Genomic DNA, 22,829 nt, shown 5'->3' with positions numbered 1-22,829 from the left:
GAGGACGATAAATTAAGTTTACTAGAACTTCAAAATAAACTGGACGGTTTATATCGACGCAAGGCTGAGGGTGCCTTCATAAGATCCAGGAAGAGGTGGCTGGAGGAGGGCGAACAAAATTGTGCTTACTTTTTCAGACTTGAAAAATACAGATCAAAAACAAACTCTATTCATCAACTAAATATTAATGGCATTGTCTCTGACAATCCTAGAGAAATTTCACATTTCTGTGCCGAATTCTATACTAAACTATACGACTCAAAATATAATGAGGCTGTCTCAACAGGATTTTTCAATAATATTAAAAACCTAAAATCTATTGTTGTGGAAGATAGAAGTTATTGTGACAGCCCTCTGACTGTGGAGGAAGTTTGTAATTCCATTTCTGCACTTAAGGCCAATAAATCTCCCGGCACAGATGGTTTGACTGCAGAGTTTTATAAATCCTTTTCTAATCTCCTGGCTCCGTTTTTACTGCAGGTTTTTACAGAAAGTATAGAGAACAACACCCTCCCTCCTTCTCTTACTCAAGGTCTCATAACACTTATTCCAAAACCAAACAAAGACTTACTCTTTATTGATAATTGGAGACCCATCTCCCTGCTTAATAATGACTATAAGGTTATGGCTTTAGTACTTGCTAACAGAATTAAAGAGTTCTTGGAAACAATTATTGATGAGACACAATCAGGCTTTATGAGAAACAGACACATTTCTAATAACATTAGACTGGTTTTGGATTTACTTGATTACTCTGATCTGATACCTGACAATAGTTTCATTCTCTTCCTGGATTTTTATAAGGCTTTTGATACAATTGAACATCAATTTATTTTCCACTGTTTGGAAAAATTTGGCTTTGGCAAGTTTTTCTGTAAAGCTGTCAAAACCTTATACACAAATGGCAATAGTTCTATTAAAATGATTAACGGCTCCACCCCGAGATTTGACCTGAAACGTGGTATTCGCCAAGGATGTCCTATTTCACCATATTTATTTTTACTTTGTACACAAATTCTTGCAACTAATATTTCAAACAGTGTTGTGCAAGGAATCAGCACAGCTGATAAGGAGCTCGTCATCAGCCAGTTAGCCGATGACACCACACTCTTCTTGAAGAATGCAAACCAAATCCCTCCAGCCCTTACTGTGATTAGTGATTTCTCTGAGGCCTCTGGTTTATGCCTAAATCTTAAAAAGTGTGAGTTACTAGCAATTAAAGACTGCCCTGCAAATACTATCTGTAATATCTCTGTTAAACAAGAAGTCACATACTTGGGACTGTTAATATCCAAAGACCAAAAATCAAGATGCTCTTCAAATTTCTTTTTTTTTTTTTTTTTTGTGTCCCGTTTGGATCTTTAGCATCAGAATTGTTGTCTTAAGGCCAAGAAAGATGCCAAGCGGATTTATTTTACCAAGTGGATCATCATGGCCTTGCCATATTGGTCCATTTGATTGACCTTTATTATAATTATGAATTTATTTTATTTTCAGTTGCTACAAACGGGACAGACATGACTGGGGGATAGGACAGGGAGAAAGAATGAAAGAAAGAGAGGGAGAGAAAGAAAACCAAAGGGGAGAAGAGACGGTGAGAAGGGGGGGAAGAAAGAAAAAAAACAAAACAAACAAAACACCTGGATCACCTGTATGGAGAAAAAAAAAAACAGAAGAGAAAGCAAACAACAAAGAGCAACATAATAAAAAGAACAGCACCATCACAATAAACTAGCTAGCAGTAGATATCAGTAGATACTAAATAATAAACGATATTGTGCAGCACGCAAGATAGACAGCGCACAATGTGCTTTGAGGCAGCAGCCAAGAAAGCTGTAGTCCGCGTCTGTGAATACCCGTGTGTACACCTGTGTGCATACCTGTGTGGATCAGCATTGTTTTGGAGGAAGGAAGGTTCAGGGTTTCAGTAGTCATCATCATGGGCTCATCAGATTAGAATGAGAATAAGCAGTCATCATTTGCAGGTTTTGTCGTTTTATTGTATAACAGGTAAAGGAAAGAAAGACACACATGGACTGCTCTCTCTAAAAAGGACATAGTACGATTTAAGTAACTCAAAATGATACATGAACTCAGGAGACTCAAAGAGAAACTCACCTCAGCTGCCGCCCCATGTGGGAGTGAAGAAAGAGTGAGGGGTAGGTGAGTGCAGTCCTCATATAACGAGTGACAGGTGAGTGCAATTAAGGCCAAGCACCACACCCAATCAAAGGTGAGGAAAAGAAACAAGGTGCATCTGGTGAAGTGAATGTGCTAGAAGGTGAGCCTTTAGAACAAGCATGCTTGCATTCCAAAGGTTCCTTCATGTAATGATCTGCTAGAGAGTGTGGGGGGGCCACAGCCCCGTCCTCCAGGGCATGAAGCAGGTATGGAGGAGATCAAAACTCCAGACATCCAGAGGCCCTCAGAACACAAGAGACCAAGGAAGACCAACAGAGGGGCAGCCGCGCCACTGTTCCAGTAAGAGCTGAGGAGAGTCCCAGATGAGGGCTCACTCAGCAGCCGCGGAGCAGAAGCCAGGGGGAGTTGCAGTGACGCGCCCGTGAGCTCCGCCGGCAGCCAGCCGTGCCTGAGTGACCGAGCCCCAGGCCGAGAGGCCGGGGGCACCCCACCTCCGAAGTGGCCCGAGCGAGCCCCAGGCTCCAGGCCCCGATAAGCGGCCGCCAAGGAGTGAGCCGGCGTGTACCTGGACGCCCACCCCCAGACACAAAGAACCACCAACGCACCGATGTCTGAGGGAGTCCGCCACTGGCAGGGGAAGTGGTGGTAGGGGGAGATAGGCCTCCAAACCTTGGAGGGCCTGAGATGTCCCCAGAGAGGTGGCGTCTGATACCCAACCTGACATATAGACACAGACATACAGGCACACACAGACACAAACATCCATTCCCACCCTCATGCTCTCATATGCACTTACTCCACACTCAACCAACGTGGAGACAGACATAAAGAGACGTTGTACACACGATCACACTCCCCAAGCGTACTCTACAAACCGGGTCTAGGTACCCTTGCCCCTGGAGGGGGAACTGCACCCAGACCCAGGTGGTGTTACCCTTTTCCCTGCGGTGGGGGGAGGCAGACCGCCCCGACTCTGCAGCAGCAGGGAGGCCCCACACTCCAGACCGCAGTCGGACGGCCAACTCCTCCTCCTAGTCCTAGCCCCCCTGCTCCAGCAGGTCACAGAGAATGGGGGTGAGAGAAGACTCCAAACCTCCCTCCACCCGCTCATTGTAGTGTTGATGCATGTGTGTTCTAAGGTGCATTTAAAACCCAGGAGGGCATGGAGCTACCTGCCAGAGAGCAGCAGGTAAGCGCATGGTCCCTCCTGCTGGCCCTCAATGTCTACGTGTATTCAAAATTGAGAGGTGGGCAACGATGCCAGGGGTGGGGTGTACACCCTGATGGTACTTTGGAGTCCGTGTATCGTGCCCACCCCCAAGATCCTATATGTATGTGTAATGAGAGTGTGAGTAATGTGAATGTCTAAGTTGTGGGATAAAATTGAGGCAGAGGCAGCCAGAAGGGGACAGAGGGGGGGGTAGCCTCCTCTGCACCCTGGTGACATACCCCAAGGTCCTGCATGTGTGGGTGGTTGTGGTGGAGCGGGAGGAGGGAGGCAGCTGGAAATGGGGAGGGAAGGAAGGGAGGGGCAGGTGACCCCTCCCTGGGGCCAGCTCCCCCGCTGACCCCAGTAGGCACTCCCATACTCCCCGACCCGCCAGGGAAAGGGGGCCCAGGCCCATCCAGACCGGGGCCCAGTGCAGCAGCGCCCCCCGGCCCCACAGAGCCCGGGACAGTCCACCCAACCCCACCACAGAGAAAACTGCACCCACCCCACCATTCACTCATCTTCCAGACTACATGAGACAATAGACGCCCAGGCTGAGATCTTCCTCCACCTCTCCTGTATCTCCCCCTCCTGCAGAGAGTTCCTGAGGAGAGGAAAGCTCCTGCAAGGTGCTCTTCAAATTTCACTCCAATTATACAGAGAACCCTAAAAAAGTTCAACCAGTGGCTGCAAAGGGACTTGTCTTTGAAAGGTAGAGTGTTACTTACCCTTTGACTACGATGACCTGGATGACTGAGAACCTTCACAGACATATTGCCGTACATTTTGGGAGGAACACCCTTCAACTGGTGCGGGAGTATGAAAGTGAATCAAGGAAACCTTTGACTACGATGACCTGGATGACTGAGAACCTTCACAGACATGTTACTTACTAAAGCTGAAGGGATATCCCGATGAACATATGCTGCTCTCTCCTTACATCTGGATAAGAAAATTAGTAAAGATATTGACCGTATGCTCTTTAATTTTATATGGAAAAACCGTACGCAATATATTAGAAAAACTGTTGTGATGAATAAGTACGAATCAGGTGGGCTTAACGTCTTAGACTTTTCTACTTTAAACAACACTTTCAAAATTAATTGGGCTAAACATTTTCTTAAAAACCCTACCTCTATCTGGAACTTTATACCATATCATATTTTCTCTCGTTTTGGTAGCTTTACTTTTATTTTAAATTGTAATTACAATGTTGAGAAACTCCCTGTAAAGCTTTCATCCTTCCATAAGCAGGTCCTCTTAGCGTGGACCCTCATTTATAAACACAACTTCTCACCTCACAAATACCTTATCTGGAACAACAGAGATATTTTATAGAAAAATAAATCACTTTTCCTGGAAACTTGGATCCAGAATGGGATCCTATTGGTGGCTCAGCTGGTTAGTAAAGAGGGACAACTACTTATTTACAACGACTATATAATTTTCCAATCAGTGTTCAGGAATTCTCAATGGTGCTTGGTGGCACACCCTCAGGGACTTTAATGTTATATAAAAACACTGACAGCTCAATATCTACCTCAGTCACTCTCCCTGATCCAGCTGAGTCACCAATAGGAAAAATCTGCTTTTCACAGGAACTTGGTAACAGCAATAAGAGAATACGTAGTTTATTCCAAGAAGATATCGTCTCTCTCCCATATATAACATCTTATTGGAACCGATTTGTTCCAGATATGAAGTGGAAGACAGTCTGGATGGTCCCCCATAAATATTTGATTGTAAATAAGGTGAAAGAAGTCTCATTTAAAATTCTACATAAATGTTATCCAGCCAGTCACTACATGGTCAAATTTAAAAGGGACATAAATACTAATTGTACTTTCTGTGGGGATCATCCAGAAACGGTGACACATCTTTCTTGGTTCTGTTCTTTTACACAGAGATTCTGGAAGGAATTTAGCAGCTTTGTTATTGTCCATATTTTAAGAGAGTTTTCTTTACGATGGGAAAATGTTTTATTCTGTTTCTTTAAGTTCCCCAAGAAGTATGAGAAATGTTTTTTATGATAAATTTCTTAATACTTTTAGCTAAAGTTTTTATCCATAAATGTAAGTTTACTAACAAAACACCATATTTCTGTCATTATTTTAAGGATGTGCACATGTACATACAATCAATATCAGACTGCACCAACAAAAAGGCTCAAAACAATTTATGTATGTGAATTTTTGCGTGTATTCTTATAATTGTTACCTTTTTCTTTTACCCCTGGCTTTGTGTGTTCATGTTCTGTTGTTTTGTATACTTCATCTGTTCGTATGTTGTGTACTCATTGTTTGTTAAATAAAGTTTATTTTAAAAAATTTTTTAAAAAAAGCGTGCGGTCGCTGGGACACAGCTTGCGTCTGCGTCGTGACGTCGTACGAGCGCTCTTAGTAGTCATAGTAACAGTACTTCGTCTCTCATCCGAGCCGGAGCACGCGCTGCGTAATCGTGCCCGCTGCCGCCTCATGGAGCCTCCGCTCCACGCCCCGGCGCGCGGCAGCTGCACAGCCGCGATCCACGCACCGAGCCCCGGCTTGCTCCGCGCCGAGCCCCGGAGGAGGTCAGAGGACCTGGCAGCACGCGGACAGCACCGCTACTGCAGTACTACGACAGAGTACACGCTGAGAGTACACAGGTGAGCCAGCAGCGCCCACCTGGACTCCATCCAGCAGCAGGAGTACTACTGCAGTACTACAGGAGGTCAGTGTAAGTACTACTGCAGTACTACTGCAGTACCACAGCAGTACTGTAGTACTATAGCAGTGTCAAAGCAGTACTTAAATACCACAGCAGTAGTTGGAGGCCGTGCTGTGCTGGGTGGAGATAAGCTGATAATTGTCTGAGCGGATATTCTGCTGCAGATGGGGAGCACGGCTGAGAGGAGGGAGGAGGAGGAGGAGAGGAGCGACAGGAGGAAGAGGAGGAGACCGCTGAGGCTCCACATGCCTGTAAGTGTGTGTGTGTGTGTGTGTGTGTGTCTCATATCATAACATCGCCAACAGAGGTACAGCAAATGTTGCTCAGAGACCAGGGGAGGGGCTTAGGTCCCTCATCAGACCAGTGTGTGAGGAGGTGGGCGGGGCTAACAGGTGCAGCCTTGTGTGAAATCAGACAGAAACTTAAAACAGTCGAGTCAGCATCGCTCCGTCTGATCCCACAGAGATGATGACGAGGCAAGAAGCACGGGCACACACACGCACGCACACACACACACACACACACACACACACACACACACACGCACACACACGCACACACACACACACACACACAGAGCCGCAGTGACCGGCAGTCAGCAGCTGTTCTGGTTGGAGGACGCTCGTCCATGCAGGACTTCATGTGAACACGCTGAGGACAGGCTTGAGTCCCTGCAGGTTTGAGATGAAGCCACACTGAGTGATGGTGGTGGTGGGCGGGTGAGAGGCGGGTGAGGCCCGGTGGATGGGAGTGTTTGAGGAGTGTTCCTGCTCGTCTCCTCTGGTCTCATGGTCCACACTAACGTCCGTGGCTGACTCCGAACTGCATCACAGACCGCCTCCGTCACCACCCCGGGGCAGCCAAACACTGGCTGATTTAATCTGTTGTCCAACAATTAGCCTGATCCCCAGAGGACAGATTGACCTGGAGTTCACTGAGGGTCACGGGTCAACTCGACTCTCGTCCACCTCTGGAACCACTAAACACACACACACACACACACACACACGCTAGGGGAAGCATTATGTCTATTAGATGTCCCCACAAAGATATGAAAACACGACTGTGTGTGTGTGTGTGTGGATGACACAGTTGGTCTACATCCCAGCCATCCGTTTCCAATGGCAACCAGTGAGACAGGCTGGTGAGAAAGGCAGTGTGCTGGAGGAAGAGGGGCAAGTGAACCCTGATCGCCGCCTTGCAGGATGCCCTCCTCGTGGTGACCTCTGAGCTCTGAGCTCCCCTCGGGAAGAGTGTAGTGGTGAACAATTTTGCTCAGAGGAAGGTGAAGCCGCATCCGCCTGTGCGGGTGTTGCTGCTCGCGGTGTGTCGCCCTCTATGACTTCCTGCTCGTGGATTCGATGACGCTGTAACCTGCAGGACGAGTTTAAAGTTGGGAGACGCAGATGGAGGCGGAGTTTGATCTCAGACTCTCAGACCAGCTGAAACCAGAGTTTATGCTTCAACCGGCTCAGCAGATGTTTGCTGATAATTTCAGCCTGCTCCCTCGTCGCCCTCATGTTTACCTCCCAAACTGTCCCATGATGCAACAGGAGAGGAGGCTGGTCCTCAGCATGCCAGGCGTCTGAGTTTCCGCTTCGCTCTGCAGTTCAGCAGTTCAGCGTTATCGTCTCTGTGTTGCTGCAGGACCTGAGCGTCTTCACCATGCCCTTCCTGGACGGAGACCCGGGCCGAGCCGAGAGGGACGGCGGCAGTAAGGTAAGGCCATGTTTAATTTAACCTGACCCCGATTTGATTTCAGAGTAGAGGGAATCACATTCGTGTGCAGCGTACCGAGCCCGGGCCTGAGTCAGTCCAGTGCTTTCTTTCCTCTCAGCACCAAACTGTAGATTTTGTCACTCCTAATATTGTAGCCAGGATGGATTGTTTCACCTGCATGGAGACCTTTGACCTCATGTTGTCACAGCCAAACCTTCCAAACACCAGCGCCACACCTCAGATCCACTGCGGACCTTTAATCTGCTTAAAGACATAAAGATGCTCGTGAATAGTCTTGGAGTCAATGGTCCAATGACTGTGTGTAGGATGTATATAACCTGCTGCACAAGTGTCCTGGGGGGAGGCATGGCTACGCACAGGTGGGAAAGGCGCAGTGGAAGCTTTGAGTTGTTGTGTAAAGGAAGGCGATCGCTCAATCAGTCACGTGATTATTGGACTAACACTTTGGTCCCTTTAAAAAGAGGCTGGCACATGTTAAAGCGCTGACACTCCTAAACCCTCATCCAGTCTGAATGTGGCCACCTCGACTGCACGCTGAGTCTGCACGTTGTCACGTTGTGTCCATTACATAACTACAGCTGGAATATGTTTCAGTGAACGGGTAAAAAAACCAAACTTGTGTCCGTGTCCAAATATAAATGGACCTGAATGTATGATGTAAACAGAACTGGTCCTAGCAGGGAACCCTGAGGAGCAGCATGTCCAGCTGTGTGCTGACGTCACACAGCTGTTCTCCAGCTGTTCCACAGCAGAACAGATCCAGTTAGGAAGGTTTACCATCATGGCTTCCTCCCATCCAGCAGGGGGAGCCCGTGTGCCACTCTGCCAGCCCCACCAGGAGCTTCTTCCATCGGTCTCCCTTCAGCCGACCCTCCAGCCCACGCTCCGCCCCCGCCAGGACCTCCAGCTCCAAGACCAGCCCCAGCTCTCCTAAAACCATCTTCCCCTACCAGCCCGGACCCCCGCAGCTGGACTCACCGCCCAGATCCCCACGCAGGTAAATAAACACACCTGAACACACACACAAACATGAAAAGTGACACTCGGAGATTTATCTTTAAAGAGACTCACACTGCACTGTGTGTGTGTGTCAGGCTAAGTTTCAGTGGGATCTTCAGGTCTGCCTCCAGGGATTCAAACCATCAACCCTCATCCTCCCCCGTCAGCATCAAACTGTTCAGCCGCAACAAGAGAGACAAGGCCAGAAGTACAGTGTGTGAGTGTGTTATTGTATAGTGTAACAGTAGAGCCTGACGCAGGAGTGTTTTAGTGTTTGTGGAAACGCATGCATTCACCTGCACACACACAGAACCTGGAGTGTGTCCTGTCTCTGTGCACCTTTCGCACCATCTAGTGGTCGTGTAATTGAGCCAAGAGAACAAACAGCAAAGCCGATTCTCCGCCCAGATGTAATAATGTTCAAAGGTAGGCTGTAAGAACACACCTGAGATTTTAAAGTTTCAGGTAAATGACTCAGCAGATCAGGACCTCCTCCTCTTCCTCACTTGCTGCTTTCAAACTGTCAATCTTCTCCTGACTCAAGTGTTTCAGTGATCAGGTGAGCTAAGAGGAACGCTAACATAGAAATCAGCACATAGTAAAGCTAAAGGTGGACACTGGGGCCAGAGACTTCATTATCTCCATGTATCCATCTCCTGTAGTCACAGACAGGAGCTGAAGCTGTCTCTGAGTCAGACTCGGACCTCAGACCTCAGACTTCAGACCTCAGACTCAGACCTCAGACTCAGACCTCAGAGTCAGACTCAGACCTCAGACTTCAGACTCAGACCTCAGACTCAGACCTCAGACTTCAGACTTCAGACTCAGACCTCAGACTCAGACCTCAGACTCAGACCTCAGACCTCAGACCTCAGACTCAGACCTCAGACTTCAGACTTCAGACTCAAGACCTCAGACTCAGACCTCAGTCTTCAGACTCAGACCTCAGACTCAGACCTCAGACCTCAGACCTCAGACTCAGACCTCAGACTCAGACTTCAGACTCAGACCTCAGACTTCAGACTTCATACCTCAGACTCAGACCTCAGACTCGGACCTCAGAGTCAGACTCGGACTTCAGACTCAGACCTCAGACTTCAGACTTCAGACCTCGGACCTCAGACCTCAGACCTCAGAGTCAGAGTCAGACTCAGACCTCAGAGTCAGACCTCGGACCTCAGAGTCAGAGTCAGAGTCAGACTCAGACCTCAGAGTAAGACTCAGACCTCAGACTTCAGACTCAGACCTCAGACTTGGCCCTCAGACTTCAGACTCAGACCTCAGACTCAGACCTCAGACTTCAGACTCAAGACCTCAGACCTCAGACCTCAGAGTCAGACTCAGACCTCAGACTTCAGACTCAGACCTCAGACTCAGACTCAGACCTCAGACTTCAGACTTCAGACTTCAGACTCAAGACCTCAGACTCAGACTTCAGACTCAGACCTCAGACTTCAGACTCAGACCTCAGACCTCAGACTTCATACCTCAGACTCAGACCTCAGACTCGGACCTCAGAGTCAGACTCGGACCTCAGAGTCAGACTCAGACTCAGACTTCAGACTCAGACTCAGACTCAGACCTCGGACCTCAGAGTAAGACTCAGACCTCAGACCTCAGACCTCAGACTTCAGACTCAGACCTCAGACTTGGCCCTCAGACTTCAGACTTCAGACTCAGACCTCAGACTCAGACCTCAGACCTCAGACTTAGACTTCAGACTCAGACCTCAGACTCAGACCTCAGACTTCAGACTCAGACCTCAGACTCAGACTTCAGATGTCTGTGAAGGTTCCCAGTCATCCAGGTCATTGTAGTCTAAGGAGCTTCAGAACTGAAGAAGCTTCTCGGATGAGAGGTGAAACGTCTTCAAGCCACTTAAAGAAGTCCAAACGCTTTTCTTTCCAAGCTCCTTAGACTACAGACTCAGACTTTAGAGTCAGACCTCAGACTTCAGACTCAGACCTCAGACTCAGACCTCAGACTTCGCGTTTATCGCTGGATCACTTCCGCCGGCTGCTGTGAGTGTGAGCAGCCTGAATGCAATCAATGCTCCGGATATTAAAAGTCAATTCAGACTCTATTAGAGGGAATAAATCAGCTTAGCAGCTGCTGTTATTAACACAGGCCCTCACACACACACTCCCTCTGCCCCTCGCCGCCCCTCCCGGGTGAATTTCCGGAGCAGGGCTTGGCGTCTCTTCAGTCGGAGCGTTTGGCAGCTCGGGCTCGCTCTCACACGTGCTCGTGCTGCAGAGGACTGCGGTGGACTCTAACCTGGAACTGTGACGTAACCCTACAATCCTCTAAAACATTCTGCAAAAAAGCCCATAATGTGAGGGTACACTCACACTTAGTCCCCACTGCAGGGCTCATAAGCCTCAAACCTGCAGCCTCTCTAACGTCCAGCAGGGTGTGACTCTGATTGGTCAATGATGTCAGAGCTGGTGGTCTCGCGCTGATTGAATGAAGTTTAACTTTGTTCTCAATAGAAGGAAAACAATCATGCGATGATTCTGGGCGGGGTTACTCTGTGATTGACAGGCTTCTTTCTTGGTTTAGCTTTAAAAAAGCTTTTATTTTGGTAGTTCAGAGGTCTTTTTCCTGCAGACTTCCTCTCGGTGAACAACTGGATGGATGCTTGTTACAGGAGGAGACCCGGGTGTCCTAGGAGATGAAGGGGGTGGGTGGAGCATAGGGAGGTCTGAGCGTGTCTGTCTACGCTGTTGGTGGGTTAAAGTTGAATGACTGACCTTTAGTTTCTATGGTAACAGCCAACATGGGGCTGGTTAGCCTGCTAGCTGAAGCTGATGTCTTCATCACGCTGGCATGACACACAGCGTCCACACACGGAGCGTTGCCTCAGTAACGCTCGTATTTACCAGTACTCTCATTGGCCTCAGAATTCAGAAAACATTACCTCAGGACCCGCCCACTTTGTGTCGCTAGCTTCCAGTGTCTGTGACTTCTGGGGTCACGCTGAGTTTTGCCCGGAGCAGGGTTGGTATCTCTGCGAGCCCAGCTGTGGGAGGTCCTGCTGGGGGCGGAGCCTGAGCCTCTCAGAGTCTGCGGTTCAGAATGACCCAGCGAGGCTGTGACAGCTGATCCGTGCTGGTGCCGGCGCCCCGCTGCTGTGTAAGTAAACAGTGACCTGATATTAGAAAGCTGCCGCTGTATCCGCCTCATGATCCTGTAACTGTGATCCTTCAAAACCGCAGTGCGGCGCCTCGGGCTGGGCGGAGCAGAGAGCGCCTTTGTTCCCGTCTCATGCTGTGACCACCTGCAGCATGAACTCACGGCCTTTTTCCCACACTGCAGGAAGCGTGGACGTCACCGACGTCGGAGCGCTCTGAGGACTTACTGTGGAAATAACACACGTTACATCATCATGGCCTGATTTCACACCGCAGCAGCTTCACAGCCGTGTTCGAAGCCTCAGACCTGTGACATCACCAGGGAGTCAGATACACACCACGAACGCTCGTTACGGTCTCACTGCCGCTCGCTCATGTCATGTTGTTATCTCCTCACCAATCAGATCTCAGGTTTGTCTTTCCTGATGAGCGTCAGTAAGAAACAAGACACTTTATTAGGTACACCTGTTTGTAGCGTGGCGGAAGCTGCCGGAAGCGTTCCTCAGAGGCTTCGGTCCATGATGGGATGACATCATCATGACATCATCACACTGATGATCCCACAGGTGAAATCTGTGAGTGTGGAGGCGTCCGAGTCCAGCGACCTCAGCCGCTGACATTACATGTCAAACGGTCCCTCTGTGGCGGTGACGCTCACAGTGATGACCCAGTTTATCACAGACTTTGATGCATGTTTGTGACCTCACAGCGCGTTAGCTTCAGTCAGAGCACAGAGCGAGACTCCACCCCCTTCCTCCTCCTCCCCTCCTCCCTCAGAGAGGCTCAGTCTGACTGTAGCTCCACAGTGTTTTTCAGTGCAGGCAGCAGAGGGAGGCATGGCTACCACACACACAGAGTGAGCTCTGATACTCTGCGGGGCTCAAACAGTCTGAGGACTCTGCAGGACGAACACGTCCGTTCACCTGTCCGTCTCCCCGTCTCTGTGTGACTCAACAGGACGTCGGGACTTTTTGCGGACTTGAACTTCCTGCCTGGACTTTGACGACAGCACTTTCTCCTCCTCTGCCGTCCTTCAGGCTTTAAACTGAACTCTGTAAGAAAAACACTGAAAACTTAAAACTGACGGACCCTGCAGCAGCCAATCAGAACGCAGCTATTGTCTTCAGAGCCTCGGGATTGGCTGACAGCTCCTGACTTTTGACCTGAGCTCAGTTTGTGCAGTTCTAGTGAAACACACTCTGCAGGTTTGATGTGGTTTATGCTGTTTGAGTGTTTCCTGTTTCCACTCGAGGAGCAAAGATGAATTTGTATTTTTAAACCAGTGAATGAAATCCAGACTTTACTTACAGTGTTTTACTCATTTGGTTATTAACTGTTTATAACCGTCGCCGCTTTGAAGGAGACGTTTGATTTAGCTTTGAGTGTTTTTGATGGCGATGAGGCGTCTGAGCAGCCTGGTGCTGAGGAAGTGGAAGGAGAAGGAGCGATGGACAGGGAGGAGGAGGAGCGAGCCGTACGCAGGAGGAAACGAGGAGGAGGAAGACGAGGGGGAGGAGACGAAGAAAGAGAACAGGGACAGACTGACGTACGGACGGATGATGAGGAGGAAGTCTGAACCGTGTGGAGCGACGGAGGAGGACCAAACAGAGGAGAAGAAGAAGAGCGGCGCACGGAGAGAGCGCAGGACGTATGAGCCCAGCGTGGAGGAGGAGGAGGTCAGGAGAGACAGGAGGAGGGCGGAGCCGGGCAGAGGGAGAGAGAGGAGGAAGTCCACGTCATGGTTAATGGCGGAGGACCGAGCGGCAGGCCAGGCGGACGGGACGAAGCTGAGGCGGCGGTCAGAGCCCTGCGGCGTGCTGCACGTGCAGCTGCTTCCTCTGTCCGGCAGGAGGAGGCGGGAGCTGCTGCAGAGGAGGACAGGCCGCCGCGCCTCCTGCAGCGAGGAGGAGGAGTGTCATATGACCAGGGGCCGGTCGGACCCCGTCGGGCCGCTCGACTACAGTAAGCAGAACACTGCACGGTGGTTTATCGACCCGCCTCCCCACGAGGGCACCTCCTGCTGCAGCTCTGCACCTCCTCCTGTTGCAGGGACCCACAGCCTCACTGCTGCAGGGTCCCTGGTGGTCTCAGGTGTGTGTGCAGGTGCAGCTCTCAGGCGCTCTGGTCTCGGCCAACACGGCGTCTGCCGATCAGTCCAGAGCTGCAGGAGGAGGCGAGACGGGCTCGTTAGATCAGGTCTGTGTGGGATCAATCAGAGTTAACGGTCTTAAAGGCTGTAGACTGAGCTGTAGACTGAGCTGTAGACTGAGCTGTGTCCTCACGCGGGACGAGAAAAAAATGTATCTGTAAACGTGATCACAGAGTTTAGTACAGAAGGTCACGTAGAGCAGGAAGTGTCCAGAGCCCGAGGAAAACAGTTCACACGTTTGATTCAGGCTGAAACACAACATGCAGGAGACCGTCAGCTGACTCCACGGCGCTCCTGTTCTTCAGCTCGTTTCACCTCCAATGTCCGCTTCAATTCAGCTTTATTTATGTGGCGTGAATCACAGCCACAGTTACCTGAAGTAGACCCTACAATAATACAAAGAAACCTGAGCACGCAGAGCACGTGGTGACAGTGGGAAGGAAGAACTGACCTTTAACAGCCTAGTTCTATTGCAGCATAACTAAGGGAGGATTCAGGGTCACCTGGTCCAGCCCTAACTATATGCTTTAGCAAAAAGGAAAGTTTGAAGCCTAATCTTGAAAGTAGAGATAGTGTCTGTCTCCTGAATCCAAACTGGAAGCTGGTTCCACAGAAGAGGGGCCTGAAAACTGAAGGCTCTGCCTCCCATTCTACTTTTAAATACTCTAGGAACAACAAGTAGGCCTGCAGAGCGAGAGCGAAGTGCTCTAATAGGGTGATATGGTACTACAAGGTCATTAAGATAAGATGGGGCCTGATTATTTAAGACCTTGTATGTGAGGAGCAGGATTTTGAATTCTGGATTTAACAGGAAGCCAAAACAGGAGAAATCTGCTCTCTTTCTAGTCCCTGTCAGGACTCTTGCTGCAGCATTTTGGATTAGCTGAAGGCTTTTCAGTGAGTTTTTAGGACTTCCTGATAATAATGAATTACAGTCGTCCAGCCTGGAAGTAATAAATGCATGAACTAGTTTTTCAGCGTCAGTCTGAGACAGGATATTTCTAACTTTAGAGATGTTGCGCAAATGGAAGAAAGCAGTCTTACATATTTGTTTAATATGTGCATTGAAGGACATGTCCTGGTCAAAAATGACTCCAAGGTTCCTCACAGCGTTACTGGAGCCCAAGGTAATGCCATCCAGAGTAAGAATCTGGTTAGATACCATATTTCTAAGCTTTTCAGGGCCGAGTACAATAACCTCAGTTTGATCTGAATTAAGAAGCAGAAAGTTAGCGGCCATCCAGGTCTTTATGTCTTTAAGACATTCCTGCAGTTTGACTCATTGGTGTGTGTTATCTGGCTTCATGGACAGATAGAGCTGGGTGTCATCAGCATAGCAGTGTAAATGTATGCTATGTCTTCTAATGATGCTGCCTAAGGGAAGCATGTATAATGTAAACAGAATTGGTCCTAGCACTGAACCCTGTGGAACTCCACAATTAACCTCAGTGTGAAGAGGACTCTCCATTTACATGCACAAACTGGAGTCTGAGCACGTTCATGAGCTCAGGTGAGCGCCAGGTTAGCCGGTCCTCACATCAGCTCTGCTCAGGGCCTCTGTTCACCTGTGTGTGTGTGTGTGTGTGTGTGTGTGTGCGTGTGTGTGTGTGTGTGTGTGCGTGTGTGTGTGTGTGTGTGTGTGTGTGGGTGTGGGTGAGAGAGAGATCTGGGTGCCTGGGAACTAAGAAAGGCTGCAACACAAATGTCACCCTGTCATGCCGCTGCGGTCCGCCTCAGCGTGCGTCACGGCGCCGTAGATCTTTTCAGCAGAACTGAGCCTGTAATCAGTGTTTGTGTGATCAGCTGATAGTGTCGCCATGACCTCACAGCAGCGTGGACACGCCCACACACACAGAACAATCATTACAACTTTATTGGTCCAGCACGCACTTACAGATACAGTACAGTGTGAGTCACAGAGCAGGCGGCGGAGGGAGGAGCAGCAGCCTGTGGACACACAGGTGGAGGTGCTGGAGATGAAGCAGGTGGAGACTGGCAGCAGATGTGATGAGGTCAGAGCAGGAGGAGCAGCGTGAAGCCACCTAACTCCACCACTTCCTCAGCTTCCATCCAGCCCTGTGGTTACTGGGGTCAGAGGTCAGACTCTGACCCAGAGTGTGACTGCGGCACCGCGAACATCTTTGATACTGTCTGTGATTAGAACGTGACCCTAAATGTCCAGCAGTGCATTGTGGGACGTGTAGTCTGCAGTGATCTGGGCCTGAAAGGACTCACACGTTCACAGCGCTCTCTCAGAAACGTTTGGTCCTCCTTAATTCAGACAGTTTGAGCCCTGACTGTGTGTGTGTGTCTGTGTGTGTGTGTGTGTGTGTGTGTCTGTGTGTGTGTGTGTCTGTGTGTGTGTGTGTGTGTCTGTGTGTGTGTGTGTGTCTGTGCATGTGTGGTCCTCTCTCTAATCTGTTAAAGTGCCGTCACTTTGTGTTCCCCCCAGCACTGTGTAGAGTTTCCTATTAGAGCAGATTGCTGTGTGTGTGGGAAGTACAAGCTAACCTACATTATTAAACAAACACACACACACACACACACACACACACACACACACACACACACACACACACACACACACAGAGCACTGAATGTTCTCTGCTTTTGTTGCCGGCACGTTCACATCTTTCTGTGCACAAACAGACGTGACCTGCCAGCAGCAGGCGGGCAGATAAGAGGCGGGGCGTCTGGGTGACGAAGGGCACTCTGCTCTTCATCCCTCGCTCTCCGCGTCATTTGTCCTGCCCGTAAGAAGCCCCGCCCCCTTTTAAACGATAAGCTCAGAGATGCAAACACATGTTACAGCAGCAGACGCACAGGGCAGCGATAAATGTTACACTCAACAACCACACAGTACACACAGTACGAGCAGTATAATCACATAGAAACGTGTAAGTATGTTGGTGCAGTGCAGTAGGAACAGCAGGTACTGAGACATGTACAGAGCTGGAGGCGGGTCCTCCTGCTCGGCCAGGTCCTCCTGCTCGGTCAGGTCCCTGTACTCCATGTTGTCCCATCAGCAGCGACACTCATGAGGGGCAGCACATCCAGATTCTAAAAATCAGAGGTTTTGTGTGTGTCACAGATGATGCAGTGACCCTGAACCTCCTGCAGGAGGCAACGTCTGCTCACTTACTCCTGAAGCCTCACTGACCGCTCCTCCTTCTCCTCTCTCCCCCCATTTCACCCCCCCCTCTCATTTCCTTCTCCTTACTTCTCTGTTCTTCTTCATCTCCTCCTCCTACTTCCTGTTTTTCTCCTCCTGTCTTCATTTTCTCGCCTCCTCCTTTCTTCCTTCCTTCCCTCTTTTCTTTATAATTAATTCTTTCTGATTTTTTCTCCTTTCACTTCTCCTCATCCTCCTTCCTCTCCTTCCAGCCCACAGTCTGTCCTCCCCTCCTCCCCCTTCTGCTCCTCCGGTCTCTCGTCAGGAGGAGGCGAGTGTTTTCCATCTGGAGACGTACCTGACGGAGCCGAGGCGTCCGGAGACCAGGAGGCTGCGCTCCTTCTCCTCGCCCCCCGACACCGGCCAGCGAGTCTCTACGTTCTCCTCCGCCTCCTTCACCTCCCTTTCCTCCTCCTCCTGCTGTCAGAAGCCTCCACCGGCCCCGCCTCCTGTGGCATCTCCTCCTCCTGCTCCCCCTGTTGGGACGCTGGTGAGTGCGGAGCGTTTATTGATCCTCTATGTTTGCTGGATGGTGTCTCACCTTTTATTTATTTACATTTATTATTTTAAAAACGAAACACGTTTAATCAGAAATCAAAGAAAACCAGAGGAAACGCTCCAAAACCCTGAGCTCCGGCTCTCATCGGCCGTTTCCGGTCATCTCCGGCTCTCATCGGCTGTTTCCGGTCATCTCCGGCTCTCATCGGCTGTTTCCGTCAACCCAGCGCGGGGATGCTGAGGCGCACGCAAGTTCGCGTCAAGTTCACACAGATAATTAGGCAGGAACAGGAAGTTGTACTTTCAAAATAAACTCAACCAGCTGGTGTTTTAAAAACAGGTGAATTTTAATGGGACAAGCTGGAGCTCTGCATTTGTCATCTGTGTTTAAATTAAATATATTTATAACAGAAAAATTCAGGTACAGGACAACAGTGACTATAGAAAACAGAGCTGGTTCCATTTTAATTAAGTTATAAAACTAAAATGCTTTATAAAGAAAACCAAAAACATCCTGGCGGTGCTGAAACGTTTTGGTAAGATAAATGAAAGTTTCCAGTCTTTCACTTTCGGTTCTTTTTCTGATTATTATTTATTATAAGTTAACAAAAAAATAAACTAATATAGTCTAAAAACGCGCTTTTTTTCTCCTATGCTTTTGTTGTGAAATGTCGCACCGGAAGTGCCACCTGTTAGCTCCGCGAGCTTGTTAGCGGCTGCGGCTCCGGTGGTCGCGGCTGCTGTTTCAACCTGAAGCCGACTGAAGACGGACGTTTACCGGCACAGCAGGTTCTCCGGGGCGCACACGGGATGAAGCCGTGAGTGTCCCGCTGATCCCCGGATACGAACCCCGAGGCGGACCGGAGCGGAGGAGGAGGACAGACGGTTTGATGAGCGGCGGCTGTCGGGTACGCGCTAACGTCACTGTCGTTAGCACTGATTTCTCCGCAGCAGAAGCGCGTTCAGGAATCAGCGGTGTTGACGCGAAAGCGCCGCCGTTTCATGTCCGTCACACCTGGGCCGCTGACACTCCACCGCGGCGACGGGGACACGTGACCCCGGCGATCGGCTGCCGCCACACCACGCTTAATGACACGGAGGCGTGACCGCGTGCTCACCGGAAGATGCCCCGTGACAGCGCAGGCCCCCACACCCACTCCCACACCAGCTGCCCTCCTTCATTAAACACGCTCACAGCTGCTGCAGGTAGCATTCACCTGGCAGATGCAGGTGGGCATTGACGTCATGTTAGAAAACAATCCAATCAGCAGCTGCCCTGTTAAAGGTACAGGCTGGAGTCACCCTCTGCAGACTGTAGCTCATACTTCCACCAGCAGGAGGCAGATTTTACCTGAAGGGTTGTATCAGCAGTAGAAGGAGTTTAACCCTAGTTTAATGTTAATTTGTGAAACTGATTAAATGGTTAATCAGCGTCAGAGTGGGTGATGATCAGGGTCAGAGTGGGCGATGATCAGGGGTCACAGTGGGTTGGAGTGCGTGTTACTTGTGTGGGCATTTTCTGAGTGGACTGTGTGGATCTTCACACTGAACAGCCACAGAAACATGCCGTCTTTGAACCATGAAATTTCTCCTGGAAGTATAAATATTGGAGTGTTTCTCTGCACAGTGTGTGTGTGTGTGTCAGGTGTGATGTTGGCAGTAAACCTCCACACGGAGCAAAGATGGGCGGGCAGCTGAACACCTGTGCCGTGTCCTTGTCTGCAGGTGGAGGTTGCAGACACCATGTCGGAGCAGCCGGACCCCGATGATGCCGGTAAGACCCTGAGCTGAGGCGAGCTGTCCGTATCAGCCTGTCACGAGTCTGTGTGCTGCCTGATGATCAGCATCGATGAAGGACAGCCGTCCTTTTACAGATGTTACAAACAGCTGGAGCGGCCCGTCCGTGGCGACTGGGCTGCAGCGTGACTCGCTCCGACGTGATTGGCAGGAGGAGACGCTCACAGAGCTGCAGCTTGTTAAAGATATAAGTTACATGTAATGATGTAAAGATGAGGAGGGATTAAACGTGGCAGAAACATTCAGGTAACACTGAAAATCATCCTCCAGCAGAGGGACCTGTGAACCGGTGACGTCCAGTCAAAAGCCTCGGGTTTCACCCAGAGGCTAAAAGCGTCTGACGTCATCATCCTGCAGCTGGCAGGGCAACCAGCCGTCAGCTGTTCTGTTGTCAGGGCAACAGACGGCTTTAGAGACCAGCTCAGCTGATCAGTGTGTTGAAATCACCGTGGCGACCAGCTCATGGAGATTACTGTCGTGTGGCGCACACACACTGAGGTTTTTTCTGTTAATGCTGTTATGATAATCTGAAGGGCGAGCAAGTCACTTTCTCTCTGTGACTCAGCAGGAAGTGATGTAAGACTGCAGGTGTGGATATCTGGGGTGTACAGAGGTGCTGACCTCAGATCTGTGTCTCTGCAGCGTCCGAGGCGTCGGAGAGAGACATCTACATGCGCTTCATGAAGTGCCACAAGTGCTACGACATCATCCCCACAAGCTCCAAGCTGGTGGTGTTCGACACCACGCTGCAGGTGAGACGCCGGGGCGGCACGCCACAGCCTCCGTCGCCACTGAAAACTTTAATCAGTGTGTGTGTGAGCAGAGACACGCCCACACGGCCATCAGTGACTGATTATTGGTTATTAGACCGTCGCTGATTATCGGTCCGGTCTGTCTCCCTGCTGTTTCAGGTGAAGAAGGCGTTCTTCGCTCTGGTGGCCAACGGCGTGCGAGCCGCTCCGCTGTGGGAGAGCAAGAAGCAAAGCTTTGTGGGTAAGATTCACAGCAAGACACACCACCTTTCAAAATAAAAGCTTCTTTGTGAAAATAATAATCTTTGGATGGACCCAGAAAACGGTCAGCTCAGTGACCTCACTTCCTGTACGTGAATAAAACCTGAGTAATGAACTGAATTAATCACCTGATCATACCTGAGGTCACATCCTGCACGTGCGCTCGAGACAGGAAGTGCATCCACGCTTTCAGCAGTAATTCGTGAAACCATTCATGCTGGTCAATAATTTCCTCACCTGTGGACAAGCTCCGCCCCCAGTCGGAGGTGCTCACTCAGGACTGGCAACCAGTGGGCGGAGGCCGAGATGGCAGAGCCGGTGTGTGAGCGACAGCGTGACACTCATCGGCAGGTGGAGTCACCTGACTCACCTGTGGTTACCTGGTTACCTTCAGAGGAAATCAGGCTGCTTGTGTATCAGAGAAAGTCACACCCACACATAGGGTTGCTACGATTAGTCGACTATTAAATCGTAGTCGACGCGTCGTTTGAAGCTTTGTAAGATCACAAAAGACGCAGGAATAAGTAGTAGGATTTAAGAGTGTAATAACGGACTGAAACAGAAGATGGCAGCACTGCATGTACAAGGATGTCAGCTGCCGTTAAACCCCGAAGAAGAAGAAGAAGCTGTGTCCCAGAATTCATAGCGCAGCCCAGCTCAGTTTCCAACAATGGCGGCAGCTAGTTAGTTTTAATATTACTCTTATTATTCTTTCTGGGTCACAAAATAAACGTTTAACATATTTTCAGGTGAGAATGTAGCTGTGTAAACCTCAAATATCTGCTCAGTTTATCAAGACACCACATATTTTCAAAAGCGCTCCGACGTTTTCGGAGACGTCTGTTACCCACTAGCTCGATAGCGAGCCGGGGGCTAGGCTAACTAGAGCCGTGAGAACACCGGACTCCCGGCAAATCGTTTTCAAACCCACCGACGTCTTTCGCTACTCAGGTTAAACATGATATATGAGTCACTTAGATAAATTAAAAATGTTATTGTTTGGCTTTTTTTCAGTATTTTATTTGTTCCTGAGTAAATCGGCTTGGCTGAGATTAAAGTTTTTACACAGCTGAATAAACGTCAAGCAGACAGCTGATCATCAGAAGTGTGAGATGCTCCAGAATATACTCCGGTGTCCTGTTATATTTTAGATAGCAAGGAGTTTATTAAACTTCACCGAAACAATCTGCAAATGTCATTAAAATTTAATAAACTATCATCTTGTCTTTATTTTTAGTTAGCACCTTAAAAGCTTAAAGCTGTAAGCTAATGATAGTTATATAAGAGCAGATGCTGCTGGTGCAAGAAGCTGTACGCTGTATGTCCAATGGATGATGATCTGATTAGTTGACTATCAAAATAATCGTCTGTGGCAGCCCTACCCACACACACTCGTTTTCATATCTTAGTGGGGACATCTAATTATTGTCCCTCACTCTGAGCCGAACCATAACCTAACTGTAATCCTGACACTACAACCACACAAATGTATCCCAGCCCCTGGGCATGCCAACCTTGTTCCCTGCTGGAGTTGATTCGTGGATCTCTGTTTCAGGAATGTTGACCATCACTGACTTCATCAACATCCTCACCAGATACTACAAGTCCCCCATGGTAACACACACACACACTCACACACACACACACACTCAGTCACACGTGCAGCTCTGTGATTTCCTGCTGACGTCTCTCAGATGGACGGAGCGATCTCGCCTACAGCCAGCAGGTCTGAGCTCACGGTTGAACCTGTGCAGGTTCTTCTGTCGTTCTCAGAGCTGCGAGCACGTTCAGGCTCTTCCTGTGAGCTTCATCCCAGCCTGATCGCAGGAGGGGCGAGGATCAGCATTTCTTTATACAAGTCACTGAATGTGCAATGATTACCCCAACGCCCCCACACACGCACACATACACACGCACACACACACACACACGCAAACTCGCGCACACACATACACACACACACACACACGCACGCACACACACACACGCACACACACACACACGCACACACGCACACACACGCACACACACACACACACGCACACACGCACGCACGCACGCACACACACAGACACACACACACACACACACACATACACACACACAGACACACACACACACGCACACACACACACGGACTGGATTCATGGGACACTGAATCCAGTCCCCCCGCCCCCGCTGTAGTTGCAGTTTTGCTCAGTTGTCCTGAGAAACGCAGACCTGAGTTTATTGGTTTAAGCTCAGTGAACTCGCCTGAAACCCGACACCC

The 22,829-nt window shown here is 49.6% G+C and overlaps 1 protein-coding gene across 6 annotated transcripts in view; it reads left to right on the top strand.

The window, feature by feature from the left end:
* Window positions 1-5,743: 5,743 nt before the first annotated feature.
* LOC147321527 (5'-AMP-activated protein kinase subunit gamma-2-like) overlaps window positions 5,744-22,829 on the top strand; it is a 23,044-nt gene continuing 5,958 nt past the window's right edge. The window contains exons 1-10 of one of the 6 annotated variants that reach the window (XM_086305514.1): window positions 5,744-6,061; window positions 6,223-6,309; window positions 7,706-7,777; window positions 8,602-8,795; window positions 8,893-9,014; window positions 17,465-17,742; window positions 19,476-19,524; window positions 20,190-20,299; window positions 20,459-20,540; window positions 22,116-22,174. In XM_086305514.1, coding sequence (XP_086161640.1) covers window positions 6,223-6,309; window positions 7,706-7,777; window positions 8,602-8,795; window positions 8,893-9,014; window positions 17,465-17,742; window positions 19,476-19,524; window positions 20,190-20,299; window positions 20,459-20,540; window positions 22,116-22,174 — 1,053 coding nt within the window. In that variant the 5' untranslated portion in view covers window positions 5,744-6,061. Of the gene's footprint in view, window positions 6,068-6,222; window positions 6,310-7,150; window positions 7,778-8,598; window positions 8,796-8,892; window positions 9,015-12,736; window positions 13,894-17,464; window positions 17,743-19,475; window positions 19,525-20,189; window positions 20,300-20,458; window positions 20,541-22,115; window positions 22,175-22,829 lie in introns of those variants that run through there. The other 5 variants (XM_086305512.1, XM_086305513.1, XM_086305516.1 and 2 more) reach the window with 5 other exon arrangements.

The sequence above is a fragment of the Aulonocara sp. 'chitande type north' Nkhata Bay genome, linkage group LG9 (genome assembly GCF_057382095.1).
Source record: "Aulonocara sp. 'chitande type north' Nkhata Bay isolate Kocher_YH1m ecotype deep benthic linkage group LG9, A_spYH_male_GT1.1, whole genome shotgun sequence".
Lineage (NCBI taxonomy): Eukaryota > Metazoa > Chordata > Actinopteri > Cichliformes > Cichlidae > Aulonocara > Aulonocara sp. 'chitande type north' Nkhata Bay.
Note: the sequence above shows the minus strand (reverse complement) of the source record. Positions and strands in the feature narration are given on the sequence as shown.